Source organism: Macrosteles quadrilineatus, unplaced genomic scaffold, assembly GCF_028750875.1.
Source record: "Macrosteles quadrilineatus isolate MER2022 unplaced genomic scaffold, UCM_ALF_1.0 Scaffold_6__1_contigs__length_79288215, whole genome shotgun sequence".
Classification (NCBI taxonomy): domain Eukaryota; kingdom Metazoa; phylum Arthropoda; class Insecta; order Hemiptera; family Cicadellidae; genus Macrosteles; species Macrosteles quadrilineatus.
In genome coordinates, this window is record NW_026542599.1 from 76,426,295 (window position 1) to 76,439,588 (window position 13,294).

The following is a 13,294-nucleotide window of genomic DNA, read 5'->3' on the forward strand; positions in this document are numbered from 1 at the left end:
GTGTCACTTCTTGTTTATACTTGTGGAGTTTATTACATCATAATATGCAGCAGTTGACATGTGTTTTGTGAAGGATAGAAAATTACAATTAACTCTTTAACTGTATGAAGAGTATTTAATATTTCAGATATTTCCAAAACTGTTTGTATGGTCTTCTACTGTATATCGTCTTTGGAATGGTGTGAAATACAATCCGCAATTTGGTGATTTTTGAAAACTAGAGAAGGACTAACTAAAGGGGGTTCTAGTCAATAAGTGGTAACATCGACGAAATTTAATCTGAATGTAATTTAATTAAACTAACCTTTTCAAGCCCCTTTCCACTCAAACGTTCTTTGAGGTCATACAAAACATCTATAATCCAATTTTGCTTAAACATATATCGACGTTATTTCATTTACAATTTGGCTCATTATCTGATTTATTTTTATAGCCTCCACAAAATCTGGAAATAACAGCTTGTTATGTTTTCGCAGCAATGTTTTGCAGCATAACTTTTTTTTGTTTATGCCTACAATCTGTTGAGTCAGCCAACAATAACGAAGTTTTACAACAAACGCTGCGATGCGCGAGCCAACTTTACATATAGCAGGTGTTTCCATATCAAATGTTTCATAGACTGCATACAACAAAGATACAACCTATGTACAAAAAATTATTATCTTTTATCGCAGATTTTTCTACAATCCAAAATTCTTAAAAGCAATGCGTCTAATATACTAATACACACGCACGTTTATATACGTACGTTTATAACACGTACGTTTATGTACGTTTATATATGTGATTGGTATATAATTATTGTATGTAATCGTTTCGTTGTATAACACTCATGGCAATAATACGTTCTTTTATATTTCATACGTTGTGTATATAAAGTCATGAGTTTGTTAAATGGTTTATTTATAATCTTGTCAAATTTCGTATCAATTTAATTGCTTATATTAGCTACCTATATTTAAGATGAGTTTACTACTGTTTATCAAATTGTTGTTTTACTACATGGTTAACGTTTATTATACTTTAATATTACGAAACTAAGAAATGCGTTTTAAAATCATAAAAATAAACACCAAGTGTAGTTAACACTCTGGCCCTAAATCTTTAAATGACTAGTTGTTATGTTTTGAGAACTTTGACAAACTATCACCACAAAAAGAGAACAGTAATGTAACGATAATGTCGAACTGAATATACCTAATTAAGTTTTTGTAATAATAACAAAAACTTAACACTAAAACTTAACTTAAAACTTAACTTGATTCTTCATCTTCACTTCAGCCTTGATACAGTACTAAATCTAACAAACTATGAATTGCATAAATAATATAAAAAAAACTTATCATGAAAGTATTTGGTTTAATAAAACATATTATTCTCCGGGCTACTTCGATACCAAACATTGCTGTTTTTAGAGTGAAGAAAAAATTGAATGAAGATATTTGGTATTTGTATTGTAAATTATAATGTAAAGCAATATATATATATTTTTTTACGTGTTTAAACTAATTAATTATATGTTTAAATAATAATATACTTTAATTACTGTTGTCAAATACATACTAAAAAGTGATTAGATCAGTTATCTGTAGGTTTTTACAGCTATTTGATATCACAGTCTTTTATGGCCTCATAAATGTTTCATAGCCTCCAGCCCTGGTTATTAGCTAGTTATCACGTACCAGGAAAACTCAATGAAATTACAGAACTTAGCTGAGAGCCTCCAAATCAAGCCATAGGATTCCGATCAGCGTCCCTCTTGTGTAATAATCCGTTGTGTTCAGTTTGTCCCATGAAAACTGTGATGACCGTCTATTGCCATTTAAACACTGGCACACTATACATGGAAACTAAGTAATTTAGGATGGTTTGGAATGTTCAGAGGGCTTAAGTCTCCTTCTTTAACTAAACCTACTTCTTATTAAATATGACAATTTTTTACGCCGAATGCCACGATTTGGTAATTAAGTTTGTATATAAAACCTTATGTAAAGTGTTACAGGAATTTTATAGCCTATTTTTATTCAGACTAGGACGGTGGCATCGTCCTGTGATCCAGCTACTAGGTCACGAATTGTGGATATTTAATAGAGATGCACTGTGGATGCTCCCTGGTGTGGATTAACGTCCGCAATAGTGAGTACCACTACGACTTACCGCAGTACTATCGGCCGTTTCACATGTCAGCTTCCAGAAAAAAATTATGAAACACTTTTCTTTTATTTGATTTTTTATTATTCGTGTAGTTTGATAAAATACTGGTAGTCTTGTCTTAATGACCTGCACAATAAATTTAACCTAGGGCATGGGGCGGGGTCAAAAATGAGAGTGGAAAGGGTTAGGATAAAATCCAGTCTCAGAAAAAAAACTACCTAATATAAGTAACAGGTTTGACTAAACAAACCTTATGTTATGTTACTTATGTTACTTATGTTATTAACGTCAATTGCAAAATCAGTGATAACAATTATCCAAATTATTTTACACCGTATTTTCTATCAGCGGCTTAAATTAATGGAGTGAAAGACCTCACCCTAGTAACGAGATTATCAATTTAGAAACTTCAACGAAGAAAACCTAAAGACTTTCTAAACTTGTGATTAGTTTGCAAAAGTTGATGGAGCACTTTAGAAAACGTTTTTGTGGAAATCGGCACTTTGATTATTATAGAGATTGAAAGGATGAATGTAATTTTACTACACTTTTAAGACATTTTGTGAAATGTGAAATACTCCACTAGCTATTGCTTATTATTTTTAATATTTGGGAACCAATAAAGCACGATTAAAAAAAAATACTTATCTGTTTTATATTTTATTCGACCCCTATTTATTTTACTTTGAAATTACTAACTGGTTATAAAATGGCTTGTTTAAGTGTCCCAAGATATCCAAGCCTTCCGGATGTGTTCTTTGGGAGAGTCAGTTTGTGCTTACGTCATCACTTGGTCCTCACCGTTAAACAAACATTGCCAGACTCGACTGTGTTCAAAGCACTTAACAAATCGTTATCTCTTTCAGCTGCAGATATTACGAAACCCTTCTCGGGCTAAATGCATTTACAATATTAAACACCTTGTTATTCAACGTCAAATAGATTAAAACATTTTTAAATCGCCCGTTTATTTCTGTATTCCTGATCTTGTACGTGCATCTTAATTTCAGCTGAATTCAACAATGGTTTTAACCAAGCCATGTCCGGGAAAACGTACAAAACAATATTACTACTTAAAAAACGTAAAATTACAGACAGATTTTTCGAAAACAGTTTATTGTATAAGTTATGATGGTAATTATGATCTTTCATGAAAGATTTTTTTTTATTTACCTACCTGTAGTACGATTGTTTCCATTTGCTTTCGTATGAGTCTCTAAAACAAAAACGTGCAGCTAACCTAGACCCTGGTCTTACTATTAAGACGAGTTAAAACGTGATAAGAGAATAGAAATGTTAGTGAGCTTAGTATTTAAATTGTACCAAAATAAAAATATAAAATTAAGACTCTTAAAGTTTAATTATATTTTTTCAGTCAACGAACTGTGGCCATCTAAAGTTTCTGAAGTAAAGTTTTAGGAAGCAGACATTAATTTGGCAATGAGCCCCTCACACCATATTTTACTAGCGCTATATACAAACTTACCTATTAGAATCATTAATTTGAATTTAGAAGGTACAACCTATCGCATCTTCTCTTAACGTAGCTTCCATGATAATTAGGATATGTTTAAATATAAATTATTGGATACGATGAGAACAATTCTCGAAATGTTTACATTACTACACAGGTTTGCTGCAATCACCCACCAATGGTAAACTGGGAAATTAATTACCCTTTCAATTTAATCGAGGATTAAAAGAGAATTTACTCTATAGTGGTGTGCAAGACGAAAACGTTAAATTGGTTACCATGCTAAGCTTAATATATCTTAATCTTGGTGAAGAGTTCGAGAAAAATTATGTACCTTTTATTATATTTGTTGCTAAAATTTGGTTCACTACTAGTAAAACACAATAATGTGTAGGTTCATGAACATCATGTATCTACACTAGGCCAAGAAAAAAAAATTAATAACTATTTTTACTAAATATAACTGTACATTCCAACTATATATTGTCTTTTGGTACTATACAGCAGACATTATCATGAAATACGGCATATATCACTAGATAACCCCTAGGATAGGAGCATTAAGTCGACATCAGCGCTCTCAAACATCACCAAAACACAATCTTAGATTTACAATAGGATAAAAGACTACTTGCACTATTTTAAGTCAAATACTGTATTCGACTAAAGTGGTTTTCCCTTTCAAGTTGTTTTAGCATTTTGTAAACTATACACTACGGTTTAAGCATGTTGGAACTCAATTCCTCGCTTTTCAGTTTTTGGTTCTTATTTCAAACCCGTTATAAATACTTTGAATATAGACGCTTGAATAATAAGCAATAAGGATCGAACAGTCTTTGTTGTTTTTTTGGAAAACAAGACAAAATACCAACCTAAAAGCAATACAATGATTATACTGTATTGACCATAAGGTTTTATTTTGCAGATGTACTGTACATAAAATCTAACAACGAAGACTGGGCATTGAGTGTACAAAGTGAAATAAGGCCAGGTCTCCATCCAAACTTTTGTAATATCTAGCAAAAATAAACATTACAGTCTCATCAGTTCTCAAATTTTTTTGTCTACACATTTTCCCCAGATTTTATTTAAAATGATTCTTTTTTACATAAATGTTTCTGTAAGTTTCTCAAAACGATACGGTAATGATTTAGTAAAAGGGACATTGTTGTTGACATTAGCAATTTAACTACAGGAGTAAATGTCAACTTCTTAAGCTTCTGTACAGTAAGCACAATTAAGTGGTATAGTATTAATCATATCAAAACAACTTATACAAGAATGTATAAAGAACTTTTTTGTCTATTACCGTTTGATCTACGGTATCCGAAAAAAAATCTTTATCCTCACATAAAATGTTTACGCCCTGTCACAGTACAATATCTTTCTTCCCCTGTAAGTTTGTTTATCCATCTGTGATAATACGCCGAAGCAAAAAGCACGTGATCAGCCCCTAGTAATAAAAAATACAGCATACATTTTGGAGTAAATACATTTTCATTACTCTGCTGACACCATGATAATACAACCCTTTCCTACAAAACACAATTGTACACAAGTAACGGTGTATTGGCTGTATTGAACGCGACTTTGGCTCCGCTCCAGCATTTCCAGGTGAGGTGGTCACTACAGTTTGTTACAGTTTCCTTCTGTTTTCCTCTCTAGTTACATGCCACCCTCCCTCCAACAACTGTACTTTCCCAACCTGTGGGATGAGATGGTTTAAATTCAACTCTGGTGTTAATGTTCTTTTTTATTCGAGTGTAACTTATATATTTTTGGTGGTTACCAAAATGTAACAAAGGTTTATAAACAGATAAGAAATTAGCTTGTTTTCAACACTAAAAGCAAGCAAAGAAGGTGCTGTGATCCAACTCAATATCATAATTTGTTACCGTATTAATTACGAGAACTCATTAATATTTGCCTATTCTTATATGTATTGTATGTACTAATGTACATTTTTGTTTTCAGGTATGGAGATAGCATGGAATGGTAACCTAATTCGAGGATTCATGTATGTATTGCTTGGTTTTAGTAACAATACCAACCCATGGTAATTAGGTAATTAGTGATAAAAGTACATAAGTGTATAGCAATCATGTAAATTTTAATTTTAAGAAGCCTAGCAATGTTTATTTGTGATATTTTAATTTTTTATATTTCACCTCTTGTCAAAATAATATGCATAAAAATTATATTTTTAAAAGATTATATTCTATTTACTTTTACCAGTTTTTTAATGACTACATAATTTTTTATTAATACCATTGCTACACTTACAACTTGGCGTACTGTTTGGTTACAAATCGAGGTTTAATAATGAGGTATACGTTTCCTAAAATTCAAATTGCACTGTCCAATTCCTATTTGATTTGTATTGTGTTTGCTACATCATATTTAAAAAGTGTTTTTGTTTAATTCATAGTTGAAATAAAATAAATTTGGTGAAAATTTTTAATAGTCTAAATAACAATTTACCTCCTTGTAGGCCAAATATCATAAAATGACTCTTTAAGAAGCTGAGATTAATTACCTATTAGTTATGTCCTATACGAAACGGTATTTTTTTTTTACACAAAAAACCTTACGATTGTCGCCTAACTTTAAGCAGTTAGTGTACATAATATCGTATTGAAATATCTAGAAAAGCTTATAAAACAACTTAAATATTATTTGAAACATCGAAGAAAGCACTTATATAATCATAATCACCTAAAAAGATAGCAATTTCAGTTAGTCTTTTAAATTGGAAAAGAGTCCTTTTACACTCTTAGTTCCCACTAATTCAAAACTCTTTTGTCAGAGTCATCATCAAATTAGGCCTCAGCTCTTAAGTTTTCAAGTCCTCTAGAGGTGTAATAAGACCTCAGACATACAATCTTTTGTTTTACTTCCTCTCTCGGCGTCGGCGAGAAAACTTGAAACGTATAACAACCACTTTAGTTTAGCTGTGGTAAAGTATTTTAAATGTAATTTTAACTTTTAATAACATAGGCGTATGCAATGAACGTGTATAGTGTAAAGGAAACAAATAGCTATAAACTAAAAAGTAATGGTTGTAAAATTGGGCTTACACTTGTACTTTTAATACAATCAGACTATTTGATTAGCTAAATTGTTAATACTCAATTTTTTCCGTTACCATCTCTAACCTGACTTCATATAATTCTGTAGCAAAATTTAAAAAAATATTATTAAAACACCTCGTTTCTTGAGTGTGGCGGATTGCATTTGGTAAATATGTACAACAAATATATTAACTTAGGGGTATTACTGCATAATTGCCGTTTTGGAGGTTACTACATTTTTGTAGTAAAAGTTTCAGAGGTAAAGACTAGATATATTTTTCCTGAAAATACCCTATAATACTTAGAAACCCCCTTTTGGCAACACTGTAAAAGAATGTTTTAAATTTAAACTTTGAAAATGAGGAAGAAACTAAACAACATTTGTCTTCAAGTTTTAATTACTGTAATCTCTGAGGCCTGAAAGCTATTTAGCTAAGCTACATTCAGAATACAGCTAGTGAAGCAAGAGTTGTCTTGTTATTTATAGGGTATCTTAAAGTCGGGAGTACAAATTAAAATTGCATTAAAAGAAGACAGAACAGATTTTAAAAATACAGCATTGGTGGATGAATTTATATTTGTACTGTTCGTCATTGTAACTTAATATACAGGTTGATTTTTTATATATTTATAATAATATGTAATGTAGTTTTGTATTGCTATATCCTTAGGCCTTAAGAGGGATTTTCCTACCTGAATTAAGTTACCATTATCAATTAAAGTAGCATTTTTAGTAGCAATTAATTTGCATAAACAGTTTCTTCTCTTTTTGTCAACTGACTGTGGTTAAAAAAGCTATAGATAACCAGTTGTTAAACAAACATTTGCAATTTTAAAACATTTTAAAGTAGGCTATTTAGAGGAACTTGGCATCGTGTTCAACTAAAAATAAATCAAAGGCTGTGGGCAAAGCCCTAAAATACATGATCTTAATTACAAAAAGATCCTGTCCTGTGCTAGATCATAATATTTGAAAGACACCTTAATGGTGATAATCGGTTATGGGTGAAAAGGTACAGAGAAACACCGTAGGTATATTCGGTATTTAAATCTGTAATCTGCTAAAACAATATACTGTAGAGGGCCTGGTATCTTGTTTATTGACATAAACAAGATACCAGGCCCTCTAGAGTATATATCGCTGCTATGGTTCGTCTGCTTACATTTTCTTTGTTATTGTTGTAAACAAGATGGCAGCCCATATTGCCAAATTTTAAACAATGCAAGATTTAGAAAAACGTATTCTATTATGCATATTGCTTACACTTATTTTATGCCTTGGCCTGATTCCGTATAGTTTTACAAATCAAAATTGTTCTTACATTTCATAAATTCTGTAATCAATTGTCTGGATAGCCGAGTGGTTATGGTGCTTACCTTCAAAACTGAAGGTAGCTGGTTCAAATCCAAGCAAAGTAATTTCCAGGCCAAGATGACGTTATTGTGCTCTCAATTAATGATACCATCGAGCAAAAGGTTAAAAGGTTAAAGGTTAAGGTAAAAGGTTAGGTAGTGACAATACCATCGAGCAAAAGGTTAACGTTAGGTAGTGACAAGACCAGGGTTTGGACCGTTCCCTTACCTTGGTTGCAATGGAATCATTATTCTATGTCATTCTGAAGAGTGTTGTTTTTCTTTGTAAAGACATTAAACTTACTTCCAAGTAAAACCGTGTATTCTTATAGCAAAGGTAGCATTGGATTAATAAAAAAAATGTAAGTTGTTGCAGGAGCAACACAAAAATAACTTGTGTCCTATAAATTTTAAACATTTGAGAGTTGTGTACATGGTTGCACTTTCCTCTAGAAAAGCTATCCCAAGACATCGGTTGGATTTCGTCACACTTGGAAGCTCCCTTTCAACAGTTTTGTCTGCCAAGTGAAGCTTTTAGGTGTCTTTCCTCCTCCATCATTCCACACTCACTCAACTAAAGTAACCCGAACTTGTCTATCTTGTGAAAAGACAATTATTTTAATAACCCTAACATGTTTAGTTACTGTAAAAAGGAATAGCCTATTTTTGTGTGTTTGTGTTGGAATAATTTTAAATTAATAAATCCCAAAGTCTCATAAGGAAAAGCTTTCCAAACTCATCATAATTTTGCGGAAATGTCGCGTATCGAACGTGTTTCCGTGTTCTCTTGCGTTGAAGACCTCGCAAACAAAACTTTATAAATGTTTCTTCAACTCCAGTGTAAATGCAGCTTAAAACGATTTCTGAAAACAACTTCTAGTGGAACACCCGAATATCTGTTGTAAAAATTGAAACTATTTCTTGAAAAAAAATTGTGTTCTTTGGGTTGTTGTAAACTTTTGTTTAAAAAATGTGTCGCTAGTTAGCGACACAATGTTGCTTAATGTTGCTGGTAGTTACCAGCAACATTAAGGTAACTACAATCATAGACTAACCAACACAAGGGAGTATGTTTTATCTATGCTACAATAGACGTTGTATTATTAAATATAACAACAGATTTACATGAAATCACAGATTATTCATTACTATGTTTTATTCAACTCAAAGGTTACACAAGTAAGATCAAACATTTCACTGATGTCTGAATATTTAAGTTATGACTTATGACATGAGTCAACATGTCATCATTGCCTGAAATGTGAATCACTATTAGTTGTTCTATGTTGACACAGTAAGTAACTGTTTGCAATTTGTAATTTTTTTTTTTAATTGAAAAGCCCACTGCTCTAGATTTTTTTAATGGTTGTTTTTTTTATTTGTATAACTTATATTTGTCAAGAACACTCTATATTTAGCATTTAAAGTTATCTATCAAACAAAATCAAGTTCAACAAGATCGAACAATTAAGACCTTATTTTGCCTTGGCATGTATGTACAACTAAAAATAATGATCTCACTAAAATCGTAAAATATTTAACCTAAGAAAATAGTCTATAATTTATGGAACAAAGATTTTACTCTCTTATTCACCAAATTAATAAATATCAAGCTGATATTTTTGACTGCACTTGTACCATATGTTCATCAACTAATTACTTGTTGCAGTACTTCCAGAGAAGTGGGAAGATGGTGGAGATCAACAGAAGACTCAAGAGTCAAATTTGGAGTTCAGTCGTCACGATTGTTCTGGTCGAGGGGAAGAACCTCTTACCGATGGACATCGACGGATTCAGCGATCCTTACGTCAAGTTCAGGTGAGACATTTGGTATCATGTCACTTAACACTGGCTAGTAATCGAAGCCAAAAAAGCAAGAAACCAATTTATTTTGAAGCCCAATTTCATTTCATGGGAATAAAAGTTCATATAACTCATCTATCATGTCTTAGGATGCCAGTTAAGTATACAGATCGAAATATAAAATTATATTTTTCAGATTGGGAAATGAGAAGTACAAAAGCAAAGTCTGCTACAAAACTCTCAACCCCAGCTGGCTTGAGCAGTTTGACCTTCATCTCTACGACGACCAGAGCCAAGAGCTGGAGTTGACAGTATGGGACAAGGATCGGTCCAAAGACGACTTCATGGGCAGGTGAGAGGCGATGGTTTGATAAAGAATGAGTGATGGATAAATGATTGATGGAGTAAATTAGTGATGGAGTAATAGTGGACTAAAAACTTTAGCCATGCAGAAAACAGCTGTTTGGCTACGTTATAACATGTTGCACTGCTCTAACATTTTGAAATGTTTTGAAGGTGTAGCATAGATCTCAGCCAATTGGAGAGAGAGAAGACTCACAGGATCAAGCAGGAGTTGGACGAAGGTGCGGGAACTATCTTTCTACTGCTAACCATCAGTGGCACCACCGCGTCAGAGACGATATCAGACCTGACGACCTACGATGACAACCCTCGCGAGCGGACCGTACTGGAGGACCGTTATGTGAGTTGGAACACATTCTTTTTTTACACTACTACCCTAGTATGTAAATATATGGTGAAAATCTCAATTTATAATTTTTATAATAAACAAATAAACCACCAACCAAATGGTAGTTTTGTTCAAGAAACTTTATTCATTAGTGTACATACTTTTCATATTACTCCATAAACAGTGCCAGTGGTGGCGTTTACAGTACAGCTTTTCCTTATATTTTAATTCATAAACTAACTTGTTCCAAGGAGTTTTTTTTCCTCTATAGACAGTTTACAAATTTAGTACTGTATGAGAAAAGTTATTAGCTTTTTGATGGTCCAGCCGTTCCTGATCAGAGCTTTAAATAAATGATCGTGACTGAAGAAACAGCTGATCTTAGTCAGTAAAAAGCTACACAGATCGTCCACAATATTTTACAGCTTTATTTGAACGGGTAAACGCAAGTTTAAAGGAGACTACCTACCTTTTTAATAATAGAAGATTCATTCCTGTATTGTCCACAGGCGCTGATGAGAACGTTCCACAACATCCGAGACGTTGGTCACTTGACAGTACGAGTGTACCGAGCGCAAGGCCTCGCTGCGGCAGACTTAGGGGGCAAGTCTGACCCATTCTGTGTCCTGGAACTGATCAACGCTCGGCTCCAAACACAAACAGAATACAAGACTTTGTCACCCTCCTGGCAGAAGATCTTCACATTGTAAGACACTATTAATCATTATGTTCCACCTTTACATTCTAGGATGCAGGCTTTAGCCTGAAACCGTTTTACACATTTCAGGCTAGTCCTAGATGGTTGCGGTATTATCACTTGGATAAATCCATTGGTGATTGGCAGGATTTGAACCCGGGACCACAGTCTCGAGCTCTACCACTAGACCAGCTTGCTCACCAATATTATTTATCCAACAATTAGTTCTCTAACCATCCATCTAATGTCAAAAAATAATTTAAGAAACCACAATTATGCACATTTTATTTTGTTTCAGCAATGTGAAAGACATTCATTCGGTGCTTGAGGTCACTGTCTACGATGAAGACAGAGACCACAAGGTTGAGTTCCTCGGTAAAGTTGCCATTCCACTTCTGAGGATACGCAACGGAGAGAAACGCTGGTATGCTCTGAAAGACAAGAAACTCTACGGAAGGGCAAAAGGAAACGCCCCTCAGATACTGCTGGAGATGAACGTTATTTGGAACCCTGTAAGATGTTGGAATGTATTTTTTTATAGTTAAGATACATAATTGTTTTTGATAAATGCATTATGCTTCTGATAAATGAATATGTGTTTCATATTGGCAGCGTTTGATGTTGAATGTTTATTTCTTATTTTAGGGTAGATTTTTACAGTTTTTAATTCTTTGGACGTAACCTAGAGACAAGCAATAGCTCACAGTTGGAATTTATATTCCGTTAGTAAATTTTTGAATCAGCTGATTAGTATGAGTTTTTCCTACTTTGTTATTCTAGATGGCAGTGAATAAATTCCGGCATATTCACATCCGTCTTGATCTATATTAGAATAATCAGTATTAACTTTTAACATTGTATTACTTATCGTGACACTTGGTTGGAATATATTATTGATAAAATAAAATAATTACCTTATCCAACCACAGTTGTTGGCATGCCCACTAGTTTCATTCCTTAGAACTTGTCAGGTCATTTGTATGCAACCACATCATCAAGGTGTTAATACATTGTGGTATGCCAATAGATTACTTAAAAGACAGTCACAATAATTAAAACTTGTCATGTTGAAAAAATAATTAAAATGGAACAAAAATTTGATCAACTGATTAAAACTGTAGAGGCTGGCCAGCACTGTCTTATCACTGCTATTGACTAAATAAAACTGAGTGAATCATGATGTTTCTTCTTCTCTCCAGTGCCACCTGTATCCAGTTTGTTTTTTCTTCTGATTTTATACTTCTTTGATTTGTAACTTGTCAATATATGTATCAAATATAATATTTGACTGGAAAGAGGTCTGATAATTTTAAGTATTTAAGTAAGTAGTTAAGTATTCAAAAAATTTTTTATCAAGATTTATTAATATTTATATTACTTTTTTTTCTTTAAACTGTTTTAGATCAGAGCTTGTATTCGGACTTTGAACCCCAAAGAGGAGAAGTACATGCAGACAGAAGTGAAGTTTAAGAGACAAGTGTTTGTGCGGAACGTTATGAGATTGAAAGCGATAATCATGTGGTTCATTGATATCAGTAAATTTATACAGTAAGTGTTTGATATTTATAATTTTCAAATATAAATTATACAAACAGAATAAGTAAGATAAAATTTTACAAAATTTGAGGAACAAACAATCTAAAACACCCAGATATCTTGTGAGCTTGAGGGACTGTGTTACATACCACCAGAATTATTTATTGTTACATATGAAATTAAGTGAATGTTATTTGTGCTTTTTTTCTAAAGCCCAAATATTTTAGATTTATATTTTTGGGAGTAACAGTGAAATATAAGCTATTTTAGAAGAAAATATTACTACAGTAAGAATACCTAAAGCCATTTTCTTAGATTTTTTTCAGTTCAATGGTAGTCATTCACAGTATTTCATAACAATTTTTAACACATTCTTTATTATGGTTAATATGGTTAAACACCTTTTTGGGATTGCTATCATGTACTAGTTTAAATGAACAAAATGTGCACAACCATTTTTTTTTACCAAATTTTTTGGGCTACTGTTTATTGTTTTGCCACTGAGCTTATGGTTT

The 13,294-nt window shown here is 32.6% G+C and overlaps 1 protein-coding gene across 2 annotated transcripts in view; it reads left to right on the top strand.

Annotated features, from left to right (window-relative positions):
• LOC128996303 (multiple C2 and transmembrane domain-containing protein-like) overlaps nt 1-13,294 on the top strand; it is a 63,938-nt gene that overhangs the window by 43,376 nt on the left and 7,268 nt on the right. For both annotated transcript variants that reach the window (XM_054421543.1, XM_054421544.1), the window contains exons 2-7: nt 9,722-9,870; nt 10,052-10,207; nt 10,372-10,558; nt 11,056-11,252; nt 11,542-11,755; nt 12,646-12,791. In XM_054421543.1, coding sequence (XP_054277518.1) covers nt 9,722-9,870; nt 10,052-10,207; nt 10,372-10,558; nt 11,056-11,252; nt 11,542-11,755; nt 12,646-12,791 — 1,049 coding nt within the window. The remainder of the gene's footprint in view (nt 1-9,721; nt 9,871-10,051; nt 10,208-10,371; nt 10,559-11,055; nt 11,253-11,541; nt 11,756-12,645; nt 12,792-13,294) is intronic.